Below are 25,121 nucleotides of genomic sequence, written 5' to 3'. Positions count from 1 at the left end.
ATTCATCTACTGCTTTTCCTGCTCTTCTTTTTCATACTATTGAATTCCAGTCCTCCATGATTATTAAATTTTTGTCTCTCTTAACTATTTGAATAATTTCTTTTCTCTCACCATACATTTCTTCAATCTCTTCATCTGCAGAGCTAGTTGACATATAAACTTGTGCTACTGTGGTAGGCATGGGCTTCGTGTCCGTTACCCACTACGCTGTTCATAATAGCTTATCCGCATTCCTACTTTTTTTAAAAAAAGCTACTTCTGCATTACCCCTATTTGATTTTGTATTTGCAAACCTGTATCCACATGACTAGCTGTTCGTATTGGCTTCAGACTTCACTATATCTAACCTTAGCCTAACCATTTCCCTTTTTAAATTTTCCAACCTACCAGCCCGATTAAGGGATCTGACATTCCATGCTCCAATCTCTAGAACATCAGTTTTGTTTCTCCTGGTAAGATGTCCTCCTGAGTAGTCCCCACCCGGAGATCTGAATGGGGGACTAACAGTAAAGCTGCATGCCCTCTGGAAAAATTACAGCCATAGTTTCCCCTTGCTTTCAGCCGTTTGCAGTACCAGCACAGCAATGCTGTTTCGGTGGATGTTACAATCCCAGTTCAGTCAGTCATCCAGACTGTTGCCCCTGTAACTACAGAAAAGGCTGCTGCCCCCTCCAGGAACCACACGTTTGTCTGGCCTCTTAACAGATACCCCTCCGTTGTGGTTGCACCTATGGTACAGCTATCTGCATCACTGAGACACGCAAAACCTTCCCACCAAGGGCAAGGTCCATGGTTCATGGGGGGGTGGAGAGGGGGAGAGATCTATGAAGCATAGTGTAACAATATGCATGCAGTAGCTCCACTTCAGAAGCACTCTCTCACACTTGATTACTTACTGAGGCAAGAGTGTCCATGAGCGTGTGATGCTTGCAGTCTAGGAAATAAAGCACACCGTTCTTTTAATTGAATGTATTACTGCAATAACAGGTTAACGCATTTCGGTGTCTTAGTTTGTGTGTTAATAAGCTCCTTAATGTCCTCTGTACGAAACTAACTTTGCTCACTACATCCACATTATTTAGCAGCTCAAATTCTGGTTCAAAGTCATCACTGTTGAACCACTCGCCAAATTTTGTCATCGTGTACGTCTTCCCAACAAGAAATTTGTTTCGCAAGATTGGCAAGTTGAGTAGCAGTATCGTCATGCTCATCACCACTATAGCATTGAAAGCCACTTGTTGTAGATGATGTTGCAATTTTTTCCATGAGTTAGCTGTTATTGTTGTCTTCAGGTTGTCACAGGCCTTACAAATACTGCTGATTGCATCAGGAATATATAAGGATTTCCAGAAACTGAGGACGTCTAAAACATTCTTGCACAGGCTTTTTCATTGTTCAGTGGGTAACGTATTTTCATTGTCACAATGACAGCTTGGTTTATTTGCTGTGTGAGTGATGTGGAAGATAACTCACAAAAATCATCTTTTCATACAAAACAAGAACGTTTTCTGCAGGATGACAGAGGTAGGTTGTTGCTGCGATTATCAATGGCTAGAAAAGTATGATTGGCTACCCATACCTGCTGGTGCTGTTTCAAAAGTATGCTGCCATTTCTTATCAACCTAGAAAAAGAAGGGAAGCATCCCAGAAGAAAATCTAAACCATTTTCTTTTACTATCAGTTTTATGTGAGTTAAAAGCTATCAATTCTTAGCTGCAAGTGAATTTATTAAATTGACAGACGGACAGAAAATCTGCCATGAACGTATCAGGATAGAGTCTCTACATTTTCTTGAAGGTGAAATGGGAAAACAACAGAAAAATATTTCAGTTACATCAAACAGTGTGATTGGGGATGGCTTCATCTTCTGGTGGTAAAACACGAGTCACATGTGTAATAGTGTATTCTAAATGAAAATATTTATTCTGATTGTAATAGAATACTTCAGCTTTCATTTCTTATTTCTTCAAAGATTTCCAGACTGTACACAGGTAATCTGCAGACTGTGTAATTTGGAGCTTGCTGAGCCTCATAGAGGTTTCTAATACTTGCAGTTGCTCATTCGTTTACCTTACCTGCTGTTGCTACTGAAGTAGGCACATCTGGAAATGCATCCTAAAATTAGTTTGATCAATGTGCACAATGTAGAAAATTATGTCTACATTGTTTCCTCTATGCATTCCATCACAGTTGGTTTTACCAGTACCCTTGAAAAAGTGCTAAACATATTTCACTCCTTCCCCACCCCCCCTCCCATCCCCACCCATCACCACTTTTTTTTTTTTTTTTTTAGTTCTGGGATTTCGGCACACCCTGAGAGAGTCTGAAGATTTTAATTGTAATATTTCTACAATTTATATTAATAAGTAATGAACTAGCTTACAACTGTTAATTATAATTGTACATTTTCTTAATAGTTCTATAAACTAGATTATTTAATACTGATTTGTTATACTTCTTGGTATGGGAAAAAACACTGAGAATATACCTTTTTCTGTTCCCCACCAGTCTTTGTTTCTTAAACTCAGTTTGTTTGAGTTCATAGAAAACTATAAAATGCTATGAGAGACCACTGAGAGTGCTGATGATGACCAGACAAAATAGTTCTTTTCTGTACACTGAAATGCATTCTGTTGGGCTTAAAACCAAAAACAGTGTGTTGGGAGAACCTAGCAGCAATGTGACTTCCCTGACTTTGCCTCAGTCATCTTATATAAGGGGCAATCAAAAACTTTCCATTTGAGGGTGTTGCTGCAGCATATATGCAGTGTAGCACAACTCTGAAGTGGTTATGAAAGCACCAACCATGTAGGCAGGGTGTTAGCGTGGCATTTGTGGTTTTCTGACACACGTGTGGTAAATGTGGAAACATAAACTGTGGTGGTGTTATTACCAAATGCATCCAAACTACTGTGCTGTTATTCTTTTCTTGGCTGCCAAATGACAAACATGGTGGGCATCCATCTGATAATGAAGAATGTGTATGGGGTATCATGTCTGTCTAAAACCACCATTGTGGAATGATACGTGACAAGGGGTGCTCCTGCTTCATGATGACACATTGTTCTCTTATTGCTGAAGTTATGCCAACTCCAGAGGGAGATGCTTGAGCACCCACCCTATAGTCCTGATCTCTCCTTGTGCAATAACCACATCTTCGGTTCCTTAAAAAGGGCCTTGAAGGGTCTATGATTTCTGTAGGCTAGGATGTGCAACAGGCAGTTGCAGACGTCTTCATGCAGCAGGACACGAAGTTTCACTGACTGTGTATCTTCAACGTGGTGCATCAGCAGGGTGATTGCCCTAATGCTCTCAGTAATTTTGCCTCTGATTGGCATACTGAGTCTGGACTGTAAGGACTGTGAACAGAAAGTTTTTGATCGCTCCTTATATAACAGAAATTAGCAAATACTTTGTATAACATTACTAGGAGCCTTAGTTCCTGTTTCAGTTGTATAGACTTGCATTGTTCACGAGTTAAAATAATTGTAGCTGTTCTATATCTCTTTTCGATCATTGTATGTTTACAGAGTAAATCTCCAGTAGCAAATACTCAGCGTCCAGTACTTATGACAAGGCGTCAACTGACTGATCCGTTTGCATCAGATGAAGAAGATGAGAGGTGATGTTATGCTCTAAAGTAAACTATTACTAACTTACTATCTTGACCCTTCACAGAAGAGTGTAAAATACAAAATTGTGAATTAGTGCCCATGGTAATGAATTACATTAATTTTGGATAAATATCCAAATGTTCATAATGCAAAGACTGACAAACTGTCATAGGATTGACGAAAATAAATATTGCTCAAACCCCCACCACACACACACACACACACACACACACACACACACACACTCACACACTCTCTCTCTCTCTCTCTCTCTCTCTCTCTCTCTCTCTTACATACTTTCTTTCTTTTGTTTCATACATATACAAAATAGACACACAGCACACAGATTCCCCATACCTGCCTCGTATCCCTCATTACAATATCAGTGGATTACATTATGGGAGAATAAGAATGAACAAGTGTTTATTGTTATTGTTATTATGCACATTATTATTATAATGCACAACAAAGGGTATTTTCAGAATTTTGGTTCTTCTGCCCCCCCCCCCCCCACCCCCCAATTACTTTCATTTCCTCAGAGTGGGTTCTTTTCTATTTGTTGGACCAAGATGCTCCAGTCCCCTGGAGTTTTTCTACCGGGGCAACTATCCAGTCATGAATTTTCTGCCCAAAAATGTTTGTGTCATTTTGTGTAGTTGTGTTTAACAATGTGTATAGTTCAAATGGTTAGTTCCATTCTTTTAATGTACCATAAAATTTTAGCCTGGTTTTTTTTTCTATATATACAAATAAATGTTTGTATACTTTTCAGTTCTGTTATTTGCTGTAAATCTTGTATGTTCTTTCTTACAAGGGAACCTCCCCATCGCACCCCCCTCAGATTTAGATGTAAGTTGGCACACTGGATAGGCCTTGAAAAACTGAACACAGATCAATCGAGAAAACAGGAAGAAGTTGTGTGGAACTATGAAAAAATAAGCAAAATATACAAACTGAGTAGTCCATGTGTAAGATAGGCAACATAAAGTCTAACGTGAGCTAAGGAGCGCCGTGGTCCTGTGGTTTGTGTGAGCAACTGCGGAGCGAGAGGTCCTTGGTTCAAGTCTTCCCTCCGGTGAAAAGTTTAATTTCTTTATTTTCGCAAAGTTATGATCTGTCCGTTCGTTCATTGACGCCTCTGTACACTGTAATAAGTTTAGTGTCTGTGTTTTGCGAGCGCACCGGTAAACCGTGCGATTAGTAGACGAAAGGACGTGCCTCTCTAATGGGAGCTGAAAACATTTGATCACAAGGTCATAGGTCAACCGATTCCTCCACAGGAAAACGCGTCTGATACATTCTATACGACACTGGTGACGGAATGTGCGTCACATGATAGGAATATGTTGTCGACCCACTTAACTTGTACACTTGGCGAATGGGTAAAAAGATTCTTCTACCTTACCCGATTTCGGTTTTCTTGTGGATGTGATAATCACTCCCAAAATAGTGATGAAAACATAAGAGTTTGACACATAAACTGAAAATAAAAAATTAAACTTTTCACTGGAGGGAAGACTTGAACCAAGGACCTCTCGTTCCGCACCACTCACGCTAACCACGGGACCACGGCACTCCTGAGCTCACATCAGCCTTGATGTTGCCTATCTTGCGCATGGACTACTGAGTTAGTATATTTTGCTTATTTTTTCGCAGTTCCACAAAACTTCTTCCTGTTTTCTTGATTGATCTGTGTTCAGTTTTTCAAGGCCTATCCACTGTGCCAACTTATAACTAAATCTGAAGGGGGTGCGATGGGGAGGTTCTCTTGTTAGTATAATTTTAACTTAAAATATTTTTAGTCAGTCATTTTTCTCTGTGTTGTTTTGGATTTTTTAATTCCTCTGTTTCTGGTTAAAATTAGTATTTCAGTCACCTAAAGATATTCTGGTTTGATAACAGTGTTGTAGTATCTCAGTTTTGCATATTTTGAGATGAATTTTATGCTATTGAAATCTTTTGTAAGTATTAAGGCTATTTCCATTTTGGGGCATGAATTTTGCAACTAAACAGTGGAAAAAAAACAGGATGGAATAATGACAATATTATGGAAAGAATAGATTGACACTAACCACATAGTGGAAATGTCAAGTGCAGACAGGTACAAGAAGAAGACCACTAAACACTTGAGCTGAAAGACCATCTACAGTAAAGTGGTGCTTGTGGGAGTGTATAGGAACATGGTGGGGCAAGATAGGGCAGCTAGGTGAAGTTGAGAGATAAGACTGGTGTGTGTGTGTGTGTGGAGGGGGGGGGGGGGGGGGGGGAGAGAGGAGTTGGAGGAGCAGGGAAGGGGACAGATGGTTGAAGGACAGTGTTAATGAAGGTTGAGGCCGGGGGGGGTTACAGGAATATGGGATATATACTGCAGGGAGAGTTCACACCTGCACAATTCAGAAAAAAATTATGTTGCTAGGAATGATGCAAATGGCACCAGGCAGTGAAGCAGTCATTGAAATGGAGAACATTGTGTAGGGCAGCGATGTTCCTTATTTAAAGGCATGATGAGGTAATTGAAACCTTGATGGAGAATGTTATTCAGTTGTTCCAGTCATGGGTGATACAGGTGGTATGAGTCACAAGGGGAGTGCTCCTTTGTCACTGGACAGTGGGCCTCTGGGAGGGGGTGGGTGATATGAAAGATAAGTCATGGGAAATTTTTTTCTGTACGAGGTTTGGAGGATAATTTTGGTCTGTGAAGGCCAGAATGAGACCCTTAGTGTATCTGGATGGGAACTGCTCATCACTACAGGTGTGGTGGCCATGGGTGGCTAGGCTATGTGGAAGGGATTTCTTGGAGTGGAAGTGGTGGCAGTGTCAGAGTGGAGTTTGTGGGTTTGATATGGATGGAGCTATTGATGTGGCCGTCTTTGTAGTTGGAAGTAAACATCAAGGAAGATTGCTGTTGAGTTGAGGAGGACCAGGTGAAGTGAAAGGGGGAGGTGTTGATGCTCTGGAGGAATGTGGATAGGGTGTCTTCACCCTTGATTCAAATCACGAAGATGACATCAATGATTCTGAACCAGGTAAGGGGTTTGGGATTCGGGGTGGTTAGCAGGGATTCTTCTAGATGACCCATGAATAGGTTGGTGTAGAATGGTGCCATACGGGTGTCCATCGCTATATCACGCATTTGTTTGTAGGTGATGCCTTTGCACTGAAGTAAGTATGGGTAAGAGTATAACTGGTCTTGGTGACCAGGAAGGATGTAGTATGTTTGGAGTCAGTCAGGCGTTCGAAAAGGCTAGTGTTCAATAGCAGTGATACTAGGGGCATCTGGGTATTAGTATACAGGGATCTGGTATCAGTGGTAAAGGAGTAGAAATGATTGGTGTTTTTTGTATAGGAGAGTAAGTTGCAGGTAATCAGTTGAAGTTGTTGGCCTGTGAGAGCAGAGATTCTCCCAGTGGAGGCACAGTAACCAGCCACAATGGGCCATCCTGAGTAGTTGAGTTTATGGACTTCAGGAAGCATGTAGAAGGTAAGAGGGCGAGGAGTGGTAGGCCTGACAAGAGAGATAGACTTGCAGGAGAGGTTCTGGGATGAGGCTAAGGATGTGAGGGGAGACTGGAGATGCCGCTGGATTTCTGGAATTGGGTCACTGTAGCAGGATTTCTAGGTGAATGAATTTGACAGTTGGTGAAGTTCCTCTGCTAGGTAATCCTTGCAGTTCAGAAAATAGTGGTGGAGCCTTTGTCAGCAGATAGGATTTTCAAAGTGTTCAAAAATTTCTCCCATGAATTTAACCATAGATTGTGTACCTTTTAGTATTTCCATAATAATTGCCATGGCTATGATGTCTGGAACTTGTTCTGTCAGAATTAGCAGACTTATGATCCACTGAGTATTATTTATTGTTATGAGAATAGTTATTTCTCTTTTGACTATTCTTTGCTGCATTTTGTAACAATGCTTAACAACAGTACCACTACGATAAATTACTATTGATTTGCTCCTATGCCTAAACTGCAGCATTGACATTTTATCTGACAGTATTTCTCAGTTCACAATTTAGTTTCTTGTGTAGTGTGTTGTCGTATTCATAGCCTTCCACTTCAACGGTACTAATTAGTTTCACTATGTTTTTAAAAATATGATCATGGTTTTTTAATACACAGGTATCTTCAGGCACTATTCTTGCTTCACTACCTAAAAAGTGCAACAGAAAGTCAGGTTGGAATATCAACAATATCAACAATATCAGAGAAAGGATAGATTGCTACCCACTGTAAAGATGACCCATTGAGTTGCAGACAGCCACAACCAGAAGACTGTTATGCATTTTAGCTTTCAGCCAAAGCCTTCTTCAGCGAACAAAACGCACACACATTCACACGAGCAAGCACATCTCATGCATACCATCCTTCAGAAATTTTAGGCCATGGCCTAGTGCATGCCTCTGTGCCTAACATTTCATCTCATAATGATCTAGACATCATCAGAGCCTGTGAAGACTCAGATAGTAATTTCAGAATCAAACAAGCTAAACAAGCTGAACTGTTTATACATATCCCTACAATGACTGGATTGTGATATAGCTTTCATAGTCTGATGATGTCTCCACCTTATGAAGATGAGACATTAAGCACAGAAATATGCTGTATAACAGGACCCTTATCACAAAAATCACCAAGGATGCAAATCTCGGTTATCAAAACCTGCATTTTATGACCTGGTAATGCAGTTGGTGAATTTGCTGTATACCGTGTTTCTTTGTTCCTTATGTATTCTGCTAGCTGACGAAACTTGGCATTTCTCAGGTATTCAATTTGCCAATTTTATATTACGAGGGTGGTTTGAAAAGTTCTCAGAATCACCATGAGAGGTCAGTGCTAGTGCAATGAGTTGTTCACGTGATATTCATTTGATTGTTGCCTGTAAACACTTGCCATGTCAGTGCTCTTGGAGGAGAGCTGTGGTGGCTCTGTTGATGTTCCCGCGTAGTGATTTGCAAAGGTGGGAAAATCGAGATTCAAGCAGTGATTAAGTACTTCGTAAAGAAAGGTATGAAAGCAAAGGACATTCATCCCAATTTCCAGAATACACTGAGGGACTCTGCTCCTTCATATTCAACTGTGGCCAAGTGGACAAATGAATTTAAATTTGGTCAGGAGAGTTTAGATGATGATCTGCACAGTGGTCGGCCAAAATGTGTGCCTACTCCAGAAATCATCGCAAAAGTGCTCAAAATGGTCATGGAGGATCACCGATTGAAAGTGCATGAAATTGCTCATGCTTGCCAGACATCATCTGAAAGGGTATATCACATTTTAACTGAAGAATTAGAAATGAAAAAATTATCTGGAAGATGGGTGCCGCAACTCTTGATGCGTGCCTGCACACACGTGCTGTCACTATGACAAAATTACACAAGCTAAGGTATGAATTGTTGCCACACCCACCTTATTCACCTGATATGGCTCTGTCGGACTTCCATCTCTTCCCAAAACTGAAAATTTTTCTTGGTGTATGAAGATTCACTTCAAATGAAGAATTGATTGCCAGAGTTGACTAATATTTTTCAGGCCTGGAGGAAACTAATTTTCGAGATTGGATCAAGGCACTGGAACATCGTTGGACCAAGCACATTAATCTACAAGGAGACTACATTGGAAAATTTAAAAAAAAAAAGTTTCAGTGATGCAAGTATTTTTTTTCTATTCCATTCCGAGAGCTTTTCAAACCACCCTTGTAAAACCGAAACCTTGTGTGGACTCCTACAGGAGACTCCGTGTGAGATGGTCTGTATACTGGGTGCAGCTGCTTCACATGTCTACAATGTGATTTTGTAAATGTGTCTATGTTCAATGCATCTTCATAGCTCTGTAGATGGCTTTTGTTTAGGCCTATAGCCATGCACTTCATAGTCGAAAGCTGCCAAAAGTGCTACCAGGTGTCAAGCATTTCCGTAAGTTGACTCCACTGTAGGAGTGTCCTAGTAATAAAGAAAAAAGTCTTAAAATTTCATACATGACACAGCATTTTTTCCTGCATCTCAGTGTTTATGGCGTCATATCTCCTGATCTGTATTTCACACATTGATATAATTTTGTAGATACATCCAGTGCCATATGTGGATATAAAAGTAATGCATGATGCAGCAGTTTTCCTGCTTCACATTGTTTGTGACGTCTATGTTCTGGACTGTAAAAAGTAGACGGTTGTTACCCCCACAGTGATTGTTGTCTGACGGTAAGGAATATATGTACCAAGTTTGGTTAACATTGGTCCAAAGGTTTAGGAGAGATGTGCAGAAAGAACACACACACACACACACACACACACACACACACACACACACACTACTTTTAGAACATGTATGGGTTTTACACTGCACAATATTTTCCGTAGGTAACATCCCAGTGACCTGATTATTAAATACACTACACCAGTTTCATGTTCATCTATACCGAAAATACACTCTCCATAATCATTGGCTACTATTTCTTCACTGTTATACCATCATTCTCTTATATGTGTGGTTTCTGTAATTTTGTTGTTAATTTTAATTTCCAAATTGTCCATTCAACCATTAAGTTCATTACCCAATCCCTTCATTCCATCTCCTTTGACCAGCACGGCAAGTGTGATGCTCCAATCCAACTAGAATTAAAATTCTTGTCGTCTTCCTTCATATCAATTTATGATATGCAATATTTTTACTTTGTTAGCTCATAAGTTAATTTCTAATTAATTAGTCATTACATCTATGCAGTTTGTGCATTCACATTTTATTAAAACATTTACATGTACCTTTCCATCATAAACTTTATGTAAGAAGTTTGTTGTTGCATGTTTTCATAAATATTGCTAAGCTCGAGTCTACAAAACTATACATCAGTTGAGAGTAGGCTATATATATTTATCATGAATCTAATATAGATTACTGTGTTATAAGGTGAGACTATAATCAATAGTGTCTTTCTTTTTTAGTTACATACAAAACCAATTTGGTTCTATAATGTAATATCAAACTGTTATAATGTCAAGTTGAACAAATATATTTCTAAGACTACGCGAAACATGTAAGTCACAGATCAAGTAAACAAAGTAAGACGTGTGTACACTGTAATGGTCAAATCAGCACTGAGTCCAAGTCTAGTGGCCGCTGGCTGGCTGGTCGCTTAGGTGGCGCGGCTGCTGTATGACTGGCAGACAGTGCCGCATGTAGAGGACACGCGTAACTGCGCGGCAGCACTTTGAAAGATCGGCGAGTCACATCACTTTTCCCCCCTTTGAATTTTTTGCACTTGTCTCGATGGAGGTGGCCTGTAGATTGCTAACGTCCATAGGTGTTGTTTGACTGGCCATAAAGTCTCGAGGAGGAGGCTTCCCATATGGACGGAAGTGTCCCCGATGATAATGGGTCGAGATGACAGGAGACATGGGGGTCGAATCTGCTGGGGCCCCTTGCCCCAATTTGCCCGTTGCGGCAAGTCCGGTTGTTATAACAGGAGGCATGGGTGATGTGTCGGCATCCATAGGAGAAGGAGGCGAGTAGAGTTGCTCCAACAGATGATGGTCCTCTGGTTCCTGCATGGGCACGTGTCCTGGTGGCGTCAGCTCTTGTGATGGCACCGAGATGATGGTGAGAGGATTGCGTTGTGAGTAATGAGAGATTCAAAAATCCCGAGCGTCAGGTGGAGCCGAAGGTGGTGTAGCGTCATTTGGAACAGGCGTTGCCAGCACTCGAGGCCGAAGCTGGTCCGAATGACTCACTGCAACACCCGTGTCCGTCTGGATTTCATACAGGCGTCAGCCACGGTGTCGTAAGATGTGGCCAGGACTCCATTTTGGCCACCTGCCATATCCCTGTACCCAGACGAGGTCGTCGGCGGTGAACCGGCCAAGTGAAGGCACCCGCGGCCGTGAGGTGGGAGGCTGCAGATGATGAAGTAGCGTGCAGGGCTGTCGGCCATGTAAGAGCTCAGCCGGGCTGTGGTCGCCCATGGGGGTGAAACGGTAAGAAGCCAGAAATTGGAGAAGCGCATCATCAGCAGCAGAAGAAGTCAGGAGTTTCCTCATCTGAGCCTAAATTTGTGCGGACCAGTCGTTCAGCCTCACCGTTTGACTGTGGATGGAATGGAGGGGCCGTGACATGCATGATGCCGTGACGGGCACAAAAAGCTGCAAAATCGGAAGAGGCAAATTGCGGACCATTATCAGTAACAAGAGTAGAGGGAAGGCCTTTCAAGGAGAAAGTGCGAGCTAGAGCATTGGTGATTGCTGCGGTGGTAGGCGGCGTGCAGTGGACAATGAAAGGAAAGTTAGAATAGGCTTCAATAACGAGAAGCCAATAAGTACCTAAAAAAGGTCCCACGAAGTCAGCATGAATACTCTCCCAGGGGTTCTCAGGCAAAGGCCATGGTGACAAAGATGACTTCGGGGTGGCAGCCTGTGATGCACAAGGGCCGCAGGCAGCGACCTTGTGTGCGATTTCAGAGTCGATGCTGGGCCAGTACACATGACGGCGAGCCAGAGATTTTGTGAGAGAGACACCCCAGTGCCCTTAGTGAAGGAGGCGCAAGACCAAAGCACGCAAAGAAGCAGGTACCACAACATGCGCCGAAGCATTGTCAGTGGAAAGGAGGATAAAACCATCCCTAGCCATGAGGCGGTAATGCAAAGCGTAGTAGTTCCACAACGGATCAGAAGTCTTAGCGGATGGACGATCTGGCCAACCCTTCTGAATACAGCATAAAACCCGGGACAGGGTAGGGTCAGAACCTGTAGCAGCCGTCAGCCGGTCCCCGGTGATGGGGAACCCATCCACAACCCGCTGCTCAGCAACATCCAGGTGGAAACACAAAAGTTCGTCCCTATCGAATGCCAGATCAGAACTCACGGGAAGGCAAGACAGTGCATCAGCATTCGCACGTTGAGCCGTCGGCCGGAAATGAATCTCATAATTGAAACGAGACAAGTAAAGAGCCCAATGCTGGAGGCAGTGTCCAGCCTTGTCAGGAAGCGACATTGATGGATGAAACAAGGAAACAAGTGGTTTGTGGTCCATAACAAGATGAAATTTGGATCCATAGAGAAAAACCCCAAACTTATGAAGAGTATAAATAATGGCTAAAGCTTCCTTTCCAATTTTAGAATATTTTCGTTGGGCATCCGTGAGTGTTTTGGAGGCATAAGCAATGGGTTGTTCAGAACCGTCAGAAAAACAGTGCGCAAGGTCTGCACCAACCCTGTACTGAGAGGCGTCCGTGGCAAGAACAAGATGTTGGCCAGGTCGATAAGTAGCCAGACACGGGGCCTGTTTCAGCATAGTCTTCAATTTCTGGAAAGCCGCATTGCATGACGCGGACCAGTGAAAGGGCACGTTTTTATGCAACAGGCGATGCAACGGCTGAGCCACCGAAGCCGCAGATGGTAAAAACCTGTGATCGTATGCTATCTTCCCTAAGAAGGCCTGCAGTTCCTTAACAGATGTAGGACGACGAAGGGCATCGACCATAGCAACAGTTTGCTGAAGTGGACGAATACCATCCCGAGAGAGTTGAAACCCCAAGTACGTGATAGATGCCTGAAAAAATTTGATTTCTGAAGATTACACTTAAGACCGGCAGTAGGTAAGACATGAAAAAGTGTGTGGAGATTCTGAAGATGTTCTTCAGTGGTGGAGCCAGTGACAACAATGTTGTTCTGGTAATTTATACACCCAGGGACAGCGAGCAATAATTGTTCCAAGAATCGCTGAAAGAGAGCAGGGGCTCTGGCAACCCCGAATGGCAATCGTTGGTATTGATACAGGCCGAAAAGCATGTTAAGGACCAGGAACTGCATTGAAGCAGCGTCGAGAGGAAGTTGATGATAAGCTTCTGACAGGTCAAGTTTGGAAAAATACTGGCCTCCAGCAAGTTTGGTGAACAATTCTTCAGGTCGGGGCATAGGGTAAGTGTTGATGAGGCATTGAGCATTTACAGTGGCTTTGAAATCACCACAGAGACGAATATCACCATTTGGCTTAGCAACGACGACGGCAGGAGAGGACCACTCACTGGAAGTGACAGGAAGCAAGACCCCTGAAGCAGTGAGACGATCCAGCTCCCGTTTTACCCGATCACGAAGGGCAACAGGAATGGGCCGAGCCCGAAAAAACTTAGGCCGAGCAGTGGGTTTGAGCGTGATATGAGTTTCAAAGTCGTTTGCATGGCCTAACCCAGGAGAAAAAAGGGACGAAAATGTCGTCGACAAGGAATCCAATTCAGCATAAGGAATAGCATCAGAGACGATATTGACAGAGTCATCTATGGAGAATCCAAAAACGCGAAAGGCATCGAAACCAAAAAGATTCTCCACGTTACTATGGTCAACCACAAATATGGGAACAGTGCAAACGACAGATTTGTAAGATACCTCAGCATCAAATTGGCCCAAGAGAGAAATCTTCTGTTTATTGTACGTCCATAATTGCCTAGTGACAAGTGACAGGCCTGGAGAACACAACTGAAGATACGTCTGAGAATTGATGATAGTGGCAGCAGAACCAGTATCCACCTGCATGCGAACATCCCGACCAAGGATTTGGACAGTGAGGAATAACTTCCCTGAAAGGGAAGAAGTACCATTGACAGACAACACAGAAGCAGAGTCAGCATCACGTACGTGGACGTCAGGTATGCGGTCGGATTTGCAAACGGATGGCACATGGCCCTTCTTTTTGCATTTGTAACACACAGTCCAACGTTTGGGACAATCCTCCCACGAATGTTTTGTAAAACACCGCGGACATGAAGGAAGTTGCCATGGGTTTTGCTGCAGTTTCTTAGGGGTTTGTTTATGGATAGGCCAAGGCTGCGCTTGGGAGCGTACTGCGGCCACGTCGGCCACCAGGGATACGCCGCACACTTCGTCAACAGCGCACAGAGGTTGTACTTCCCCGACGTCACCCCATGCCTCTGTTTGTGCTCCAGTGGTGCGAGAAATTTCAGAGGACTGAGCGATGGATGGGACTTCATCGAGAGTCAGATTTACCACCTGAAGGGCACGTTGCCTAACTTATTTGTTGGGCGCTTACCGGATAATAGCATCTCGTACCATGGAATTGGTGTAAGATTCTTTGTGAACGTCAGTAACAAATTGACATTTTCAACTGAGGCCGTGAAGTGCAGCAGCCCAAGCGTGATAGGATTGATTCGGTTGTTTTTGACAGCGATAAAAGGCAACACGAGAGGCTACCATGTGCGTATGCTTTTGAAAATATACGGATAGAAGTGAGCACATTTCAGCAAAGGACAAGGACGCAGGATCCTTCAAAGGAGCCAATTGCGACAACAACCGTTACATTTGAGGTGAAATCCATGAAAGGAACAGAGACTTACATGTTTGGTCGTCCGCGACATGAAATGCCAAGAAGTGCTGTCGAAGACATTTTTCGTAATCAGACCAGTCTTCCGCTGTCTCGTCGTAAGGAGGAAAAGGAGGTAGAGACAATGACGAGACACACCCCGCATTTGATGCTGCGGTGAAATCACAAATCGCAGATGTGAGAAGCGTTTGCTGTTCTGTGAGAACTTGCAGTAGTTGCTCTAAAGTAGCCATGGAAACCTGTGGGTCAACGATGAAAAAGAAATTTTCACTACCTCGTCGCCAATTGTTATAACGTTAAGTTGAACAGATATATTTCTAAGACGACGCAAAACGTGTAAGTCACAGATCAAGTAAACGAAGTAAGACCTGTGTACACTGTAACGGTTAAATCAGCACTGAGTCCAAGTCTAACGGCCGCTGGCTGGCTGATCGCTTAGGTGGCGGGGCTGCTGCATGGCTGGCAAACAGCGCTGCATGTAGAGGACGCTCATAACTGCGCGGCGGCACTTTGAAAGTTCGGCGAATACACAACACCAACATTAACAGAACAATAAAATTCCATTATGATCTCGTGAAGTGGACTGTTCCAGGTAGGCCTCCAGAATGCATCTAGTGAGCAGACAGCTGGATGCTCACCTGGAGCAATAAAACATAAATCCTTATACATTATCATTAAGAAACAGTGATTATCCCATTAGGCAACACCTCACTTGTTTGAAATTTAGGCTCAGAGGGTTGATCCCTCACAATAACAGGAGTATTCCTCTGTACTCTGATGATCAGAGCTTAGTGTATGAATAGGTAATTTCCTTCTTCAGATACAGAGATTTTAAGGTTACTGACCTGTTTATTCAATGCCTCAGTAGTCTTCCAAATCTCCTTCTTCCCTTGCCGATGACTAAATAAGTGCTTTGAGTTGTTATCAAAGCTCTTAACATCAGGCCAGCACCTTATATATAAGCTCCGTTTAGCCTAATATAACTCTACAGGACTGAGTTTGTGTATATTGTTAATATGTAGATGCATGTAGAGTGAAGCTTTTGTAAAAATGCAAATGACTAATAGTTGTACTCTCAATAATAATCTAAAAGACATGAAAAATAGGTAACCCATATATGTTACTCACCATATAGCGGAAATGCTGAGTTGCGATAGGCACATAAAAAGATTCACACAATTAAAGCTTTCGGGCATTAAGGCCTTTGTCAGCAGTGTGTATACACACACACACACACACACACACACACACACCCCAGCAGTCTGAGTCACTGCTGATGTGCATGCAAGGTGTGTGTGCGTGTGCGTGTGCGTGTGCGTGTGCGCGCGCGCGCGCGCGCGCGCATCTGTGTCTGTGTGTGTGTGTGTGTGTGTGTGTGTGTGTGTGTGTGTGTGTGTGTGTGTCTACTGCTGACAAAGGCCTTAATGTCAGAAAGCTTTAATTGTGTGAATCTTTTTATTGTGGCTATCGCAACTCAGCATCTCTGCTATATGGTGAGTAGCAACTTTCCTTCTCTCGTATTGTTACATTCCATCCTGGATTTTCCATTGTTTAATTAACCCATATATATGTGCTAGAGAAGGTAGTTTTCTGATTAACTATAAACTATATGGTCTAAAAATGGCAAAAACTGCTAGTACTGCTTGATGGTGCATAATGTTGAATGTGCAATTTGATCATCCAAGGCCGCGAAAAATTTTCTGGAAACTTGAAATTTCTAATTAGAATATTTTGTAAACTAACATGTTAGTTTAGTGAAATTATACATTTTCGTATTCAGAAACATCAGGGCAACAAAACTATTACATTGAATTTTGGAAAGAATAGGATTTATAGATTCTAAAATTCTAGACTGTGACAACCTCATATGAAAATAACTTCTGAAAAATGACAATATTATGAAAAGAAAAGTTGTTATTCACCATATAGTGTAGATGGTGAGTAGAAAATATTGCATTTCATGATATTGGCATTATTCCATCCTGGATTTTCCATTGTTTAACTTCTGAAAGATTATGATTTTGAAAAAGAAACTGTTTTCCAAAAAGAGGGGAATTATGGCTTTCAAACAAAGTATATCAATCTTTCAACAAATAATTCCTAGCAGGCTCAAATTTTCAAGTGCACATAGTTTGTGGGTATCATAAATGTTGAAAATATCTTAAAGTAAAATATATAATAAGCTCTCCAGCATCAGTGGCATGTAACCTACTTGGTGAACATTAATTTTAGAAAGTAACATCACATATAAGAATATAAGGATTTCAGATATACACAGTATATTTATTATATATATATAAAAGACCAAAAAAAGGAAAAAAATACTTTGTATGAGGGATAGTATAAAATCACATAGAACACCTCAACATTGCTGTGTTATGTGTTGTAGTTGATGTTCCTCAGTATAGTTTTTAAAGGAACCCACCTGGGTTGTTTGTTTCAGTCCCAAAAATGATGGCGAAGAAAAGAAATCTCCAACAAATACGGTGTCCCTCTATCGCTTGTCACAAGACAATGTAAGTATTTGCTATATACTGTGCAATATAGTTGATATCCAAGCAGGTTTGTGGTTCATTTGGTGAGGAGAAACACATGATGGCAGTGTTCATATGGATTACTTAGAATATGGAAAGAAACGTACATGTAATATCGGGAGAAATATTAAGCAGAAAAGAAGTGTAAATAGTCCTTGCATACAGAGGGCAATGTTGGAAATGATGTCTGAATTTGAGTATAATTTTTCTTGAACTTGAGGATCCCACAAAGACAGAGAGACTATCAGATGTGACAGTAAAAACCATGTGTCGTGATATTCTGAATGACCAGCTTATAATTTCTCTTACTTATAACATTTGCAATGGTTATTAGTATGCTGATTAGGACCATGACCTTGATACCCTCACAGTAGTTACAGTGCCCTTTCTTGTATCAATCCACTAATGTAATAATTTCAGAAATTGTCAGTTTCAACATAGTTGTTAAAGTAATGCAGGTATCTTATTACTCTCCCATGGGGTACACCTGAAGCTACTTTCTCCTCATTAAGAATTATGTGCTGAGTTCTGTAGGTTGGGACTTGTCTGGTCCAGCCACAAAGCTGACCTGGTATTGCATACTCTTCTATTTTGTACATTAGGTGCCTCGTATGCCACTGTATCAAATATCTTCCAGAAATCAAGGAATGCTGGGCTTATCTTATTGTTGAACATAATGAGTTGAGCTTCACAAAATCCATGTAGATCCTTCAGAAGAGATTTTCAGTCCCTTAGTTATAATACAAATACATAAAATATGATTCGTAATTCTATAACAGATTGATGCTTTCAGTATGCCCCATAGTTTTGGGTATTTGTCCAATCACCCTTCTTGAAAAGTGGAGATTGACTATCACCTTTTTCTAGTAACTTTGAACTATTAATTGCTCCTGTAACCAGTGATAAATTTGCTGATAGAAAGAGATAAATATTCTATGTAAGATTATGTAGGAATCACATTTGATTCACCTACATTTTCTCTTGTGTTAAGTCATTTTAGTTGATTTTCTGTTCCACAACCACTTATCTCAGTATCTCTGAGTGATAGATAGAATTTTACTTTCAATGGTTCTCAGATTTACCTCCTTATGGCTTTCTGGCTTTGTTCACTTATTGTTTGCGAATGCAGCTTTGACATCATTTAAATCGCTGATGAATTTCTCATTGCTTTTGTAGCAACTTTCCGATATGGCGATTGAACCACTCCTCACAATCTTTCTTGGCACAATTTATAAACTGTTTTATTCAGTATTCATAAATTTTATGTATTAATACTCCATCTTTTTAAACTCTGGAAATGAACTTTGGATGTTATTTACCCATATAATCTGCAAAGTTTGTTTATTTTCCCCACTTGGTGAGGGGGAAAATTCCTTCAACAGATTCAGTTAAAGATAACCATTTGATATTGTTGGCTGTATGACCTTGAGGGAAGGCTCCACTCCCTAATGGGAAAGGTAATCCTGCTTTGCACACTTAGTACCTTTCTGTTCTGAAGTGTATTGTATTTTAAATGTGTGTGAGAGAAGAGAGAGGGTGAAGCCTTGTCATTGTTGAAGCTGTAACAGCATAGTTGTCACTGACTTCCTCATTTGTGTTTACTAAATTAGTATGTTTGTATGTTCTTTGGCAACTGGATATACCTGCAGTGTTTGGAAAATTGGTATCTACATTTGTGAGAAATATGTAAGTAATCCCTTAACATGTTTAGTGATAGCTACATTGATGGGCTTTGTTTCTGTTTTCAGCAATCTGTTAAATCATATGACACGAAGATGAACAAAGAGAATCCAGACTTGCAGGACCAGCCTGCTTCACCAGCCCATAGTGAACCACTTACACGGCATGTAAGTAATTACTTTGCTGTGAATATTAAACTGGTGTGTGGTATTTTTGTAGTAGTAAAAAAGTGTACTTTCTTATTATAGCATCCAGTTATGTTTCCTTCCCTTACCATGCTTATAACATTGTTTGTATTTGTGAGATACTGTTTTATTTGTAGACACCGTGATATTGTTTTATTTGTCTAGATAAAGTTGAACGTTTTGCTTTCTGAAAAATAGAACAATATGTCATTCACTGCATGTGAGTTTTCTTCACAACTAAATATGTAATTATCCATTATGAGTGATAATAATAATAATAATAATAATAATAATAATGTAACTGATGCTTGGTCAGCAAATTCTAACACGTCATGATGAATTGAGAGAGCGTGCTCGTCAGCTCCTGGAACAAGCCAGAAGAGAAGTAACAATTCGTGGGACTAACAGCCATTTAACAGTTCAGTCACCAGTCAAGGTATGTATAATTTGGTTGTCATTCTTCCTTTTAAATGAACTTCAGTTTATATGTATTAATATTGAAAATGTTGTATAAAATAATGATCATTATATGTGCGCAAACAGTTGTTGCAGGATTATCATACAAAAATTATTCATATTTGCTAATGGCATACAAAGCAGTTTCATATGTTACTACAGAAGTGAGCTAAACCAGAGCAGGTCATGATAATTAACTCACAATTTTCTGTTTCACAATGTATGTCCTTGTCTCTGATTTGGTGTGGCGCCCCAACTTTGGAAACATTCACCTTTTGTGAAATATTAAAAGAATTCATCAGCCATAAGCTACTATGTAGCCTGAATATATTTTACCTCAGAAAGACAGAAACAGATATAACCTTCAGAATAAAATTCAAACGTACTATGAGGAAAAAAAAAATCTGTTTTTCTGTTGAAATGATGGTACTGGGATGAGGTGTGTGTGTGTGTGTGTGTGTGTGTGTGTGTGTGTGTGTGTGTGTGTGTGTGTGTGTTTAAGGGGTGGAACCGATATCATGTAACTGAATAGTTTGCAGTAAAATATTATAACTTCCCTTACTATCATTAGTCTTTTTTTTTAATTGAGAATGTTGACCAGTACTTGTTGATAAAACATGATGTAAGTACTACCAGATATTTTGTATCGCTTACCACTTACATTGTAAGGGATGATAAAAAAGTTTCCATTTGCGGGAGTTGTTGCAGTGTATATGCAGTGTAGCATGGTTTGGATGTGAGTATATAAACACTGACATGACGTGTAGGCAAGGGATTAATGTAGTATTTGTGTCTTTCTGACATGCGTACATTAAATGTGGAAACATGATCTATGGCGACATTATGAACAAATGACGAGTCCAAACAGGACCATTGTACTGTTATTCTTTACTTGGCTGCTGAAGGGCAAACACTGCCTAGACATCCTTTAGAGAATGAAGAATGTGCATGAGGCGGCATGTCTGTTGAAAAACCATCATGTTGGAATATTGTGGCAAGTTCATGATAAGACACATCCCCATATCGCAAATATCATAAAGCAGAAGTTACGCCAACTCGAGTTTGAGACATTTGAGCACCTGCTTTATAGTCCCCAAGCGATTATCATGCCTTCGGTCCATTAAGAAAAGCCCTGAAGTATCAAAAAAATCCTGTCTGATGAGGATGTGCAGCAGGCAGTTACGGACTTCTTCATGCAGCAGGTATCTTCAGTCTGGTGTATCAGAGGGATGATTGCCTCAATGCTCACTATGATTTTGCATGATTGGCATACTGATTCTGGACTGTATGGCCTTCACACAGAAAATTTTTGATCACCCTTTGTATATTTTCTAGTAATGATGTTAGTAACTAAATGCAGAAAATATTGACCACATAAATACTGACTGAAGTCCCAATAACTTGTTAACTTTCTCTAAATCAGACTTAGATCTACATCCTGCATGTTCTTTAAACCACACATGCAAGAATCTGTGTGCTTGGTAAATGATATCAGTAATTCACACTCAAACAATGGAAATTGTAATATCTGTAAAGACTATAATGCATGTATTAATGACAAGGTTGATCACAGTAAGAATTTTGAATTTAAATGTAAATTGACTCTACCATATTATTAATAAAAATAAGACACAATACAGTTTGGTGGCCATGTGCCTATGGAAACATAGATCAGTATCAGTAACAGTCCAATAACAAGACAAGAATAGTCTGAATAATGCTGGATAATTCCTTTTATAATTTTCACTGAAGAAGCAAAAAGGTAGATGGTGGACAGCAAATTAAAAATTCTCATGCATTGCTCTTAAACATGTTCTTAATTTTATTACGTAAATGATACTACACATTGCCTGAATTCAAAAAACTGATAACAACTTGGTCTGTAGCATAGATTTTGTAGTGGAGGTAATCACAGATAGTATGAGCAAGATGGCTTCTGGCTGTTACAGTGCCAGACAGCTATGTTATGTAGATAGTGTGAATGAGGTTTGGTTAAGTTGAAAGCTGTTTTCATGGTCCCTGTCATCTTTGATTTTTTTGTTGCTCACTCATTCGTTTCTTCTCTTTTCAACTGATTTTATTACCAGTTGCCCCATAGACTCCAACACACTATCTTTCTTTTCTTAACTTATACTATCCCCTCAAACAGTATAAGTTGTTTCTCTGTTTTCTTTGTGATGTAGAAATATTGGACATAAACTAGAAAAGAACAAGTTCAAGATTTAATGTCACCATCTTGATTCCCACAAATGAAAACTGTAATAGTGTGTCCATTCAAGAAGACTGTAGAAGTTTCTTCTATCCTTACCACAAATAATCTTACCATAAGATTAAATTTAACTATGGATCCTAACTTCCACAACAAATTCTAACTTGGCTTCTCAGCTGTTGTCTGTGTCTTCACAAGCTTGTTTCGTCACCAGCATTGTCATCCTTCTGGGGGGATTGAAGCACAATCTGTCCCTTACCTTATCTCCTGTATGATCTGTTCATGTGCATTGTGGTGCATATTTTTTTGTTATATTCCATTCAGAGTTGTGCTTGCCACCGTCCGAGCAGTCACACAAACCAGTTTCACTTATGTACTTTTTTAAATAAGATGGACTGCAACTTCAGTGTATGCTTGTGGGTAAATTGTTGTCTCCCTGTATTTGAAAGATAATAACTGCTTCATTCACCTATCCCCATCCCATTACATCCTGGACCTCTTCTCATCACTGTTTGTGCTACCTCACTATACACCAACAGCCCTCATGCCCATGGCTTTGCCACAGCTAAATACTAGCTCTCCAGAAGTCCTTCCAACACCAAACACACTATCTCATTCTTCATACACAACACTGGTCAAGACACTCTGGCCTCACTCCTCCATAACCTCAACACCTTCTCTCCCATCTGCTTCACCTGGTCATACTCAAGATAATATGCCACTCTCCTGGACATTAACCTCCACCTCTCTGATGGCACCATCCACAACCCTGTCCACATTAAACCCACTAACTACCAACAGTACCAGCATTTTGACAGCTGTCACATTTTCCACACCAAAAAACACCTCCTACTCAGCTCATCCACCTGTGGATGGCATGTCTGTAGTGACGAGAATTCCCTCGCCCAGTATGCTAACAGTCTCTCAAACATCTTCAGGGCAGGCACTAACCCCCAAATGCAGACCACAGACCATTTCCTATGCCATTACTCCACACACCCCTAACCCCCTCCCCCACCCCCAAGAATGAGCTACAAAGAAGTGCCACCCTCATCACCTAGCGTCAGCCCAGACTGCTGGAGCAACTGAGCCATATTCTTCACAAGTCTATCATCATGCCCCAGAAATGATGGACATTCTACCTACGATCCTTCCCACCCCAACCAAAGTAGCATTCCATTGCCCACCCGAACTGCACACCATTCTGGTGCATCCCTATGCCACTCACACTCCCAACCCCCTTGCCATATGGATCATGTCAATGTGGAAGACCCAAGTGTAAGACATGCCTGATTCATTCACCCAGCACATCCTACACCAGTCCTGTCACAGGCTTATCATATCCCATCAGAGGCAGAGCCACCTGTGAATGCATCCATATTGTATAGTAGTTGTCACTGCACATCATGTTATGTGGACATTAGCACCAACTAGTCATCTGCCAGAATGAATGGCCACCACCAAACTGTAGCCAAGACCGAAGTTGACCACCCAGTCACATAACATGCTGCTGAGCGTAACATGCTAAAGTTCAAGCGTTGCTTCACAACATGTGCCATATGGGTTCTTCCCTCCAGTGCCAACATTTCTGAACTACTTACATGGGGGTTGTCCTTGCAACATATCCTTCGCTCCCATAATCTGCCTGGCTTCATTCTCCGCTAACCCCTGACCCCACACCCTCTACCCAACTGTCTCCCCTTCCTCTGTCCTCTCACCCCTTCCTAATACACTGCTCCACATTACCTTCATCATGCTCTGAGTCTCATTGTCTCTGGTCCTTTGTGCTTCATGGCTATCCTCCCTCCCACATTCCTAGTCTGCACACCTGCTGCATCCTGCTGAGCTGCTAGCTGTCTGTCCCAAACTCCCCCCCCCCCCCCTCTTCCTGCTTCTCCCCTCCTCCTCTAACCACCCCATCAGACGCACCCCCACCCTAGTCAACCAACCAAACTCCAGTTTCAGAATTGTATGTGCAGCCAGCACAATATAGAGGTACAGGTGTGTGTGTGTGTGTGTGTGTGTGTGTGTGTGTGTGTGTTACATCACTCTTGTATGACTACCACAACTCTCAATCAATGCTTTGTAGATAACATTACATTGTAATTTAAAAATCTGGTTAAAAACAATGCTGAGAAATCACTCAGTCCTTATAAATTTGTTACATTTTACTGTTTGTTGGTGTTACAGGATGATGAGGAGAGGCAGCAACAGTTACGAGAAAGAGCACGAAAGCTTATTGCTGAAGCAAGAATGGGTGTTGTTCCTACTTCACCAAATGAGTTTAACAGCAAAGGTAAAAAAGAAATTTTGTTCTATTTTGAATAAATCTCTATGTACGTGAAACTGTAAAACTGAAACTTGACAGGTTGCATTTTTTTAAATCTTTTTTGCAGTCACAGGTGCTAGTGACAATAGTCCTTCTAGGGAGAATGAAAAGTCTGATGACCAGAATAATGTTTTGTCACGGACCTTGGAGAGAATGAAAGATTCACCTCCAGTGCAATCACCAGAGCATAAAGTAAGTAAGTCAGGCAGTAGATCTAAAGCCTGTCAGTTTGTCATTCTTGCCATTTTCTTTGTAAACAGATCCCACTAAATTTGTGTAAGATAGTTTGTATAATGTTAACCAATAGATCAATATTTCTATGAAAGTCAGAAAACTGTCTCCTAAGTGACATAAAATGGCAATAATTTGAAATTATCATCACATTAAAGTTGATTTATTGTTGGTTATTGCTGAAGTTGAGCTTTGTCTTTAGCAGAGTTTTGTCGTCAGGAAGTCGTTTCTGAAAGTATTTGTATGGAGTGTAGCCATGTATGGAAGTGAAACATGGACGATAAATAGTTTGGACAAGAAGAGAATAGAAGCTTTCGAAGTGTGGTGCTACAGAATAATGCTGAAGATTAGATGGGTAGATCACATAACTAATGAGGAGGTATTGAATAGAATTGGGGAGAAGAGGAGCTTGTGGCACAACTTGACTAGAAGAAGGGATCGGTTGGTAGGACATGTTCTGAGACATCGAGGGATCACCAATTTAGTATTGGAGGGCAGCGTGGAGGGTAAAAATCGTAGAGTGAGACCAAGGATGAATACACTAAGCAGATTCAGAAGGATGTAGG

General features: G+C 41.1%; 1 protein-coding gene across 2 annotated transcripts in view; it reads left to right on the top strand.

The window, feature by feature from the left end:
• LOC124798109 (EH domain-binding protein 1) overlaps positions 1-25,121 on the top strand; it is a 187,264-nt gene that overhangs the window by 110,395 nt on the left and 51,748 nt on the right. The window contains exons 12-17 of one of the 2 annotated variants that reach the window (XM_047261364.1): positions 3,531-3,622; positions 17,375-17,447; positions 19,214-19,312; positions 19,647-19,766; positions 24,186-24,291; positions 24,392-24,516. In XM_047261364.1, coding sequence (XP_047117320.1) covers positions 3,531-3,622; positions 17,375-17,447; positions 19,214-19,312; positions 19,647-19,766; positions 24,186-24,291; positions 24,392-24,516 — 615 coding nt within the window. The remainder of the gene's footprint in view (positions 1-3,530; positions 3,623-17,374; positions 17,448-19,213; positions 19,313-19,646; positions 19,767-24,185; positions 24,292-24,391; positions 24,517-25,121) is intronic. The other variant, XM_047261365.1, reaches the window with a different exon arrangement.

This window comes from Schistocerca piceifrons, chromosome 5 (assembly GCF_021461385.2).
Source record: "Schistocerca piceifrons isolate TAMUIC-IGC-003096 chromosome 5, iqSchPice1.1, whole genome shotgun sequence".
Classification (NCBI taxonomy): domain Eukaryota; kingdom Metazoa; phylum Arthropoda; class Insecta; order Orthoptera; family Acrididae; genus Schistocerca; species Schistocerca piceifrons.
Note: the sequence above shows the minus strand (reverse complement) of the source record. Positions and strands in the feature narration are given on the sequence as shown.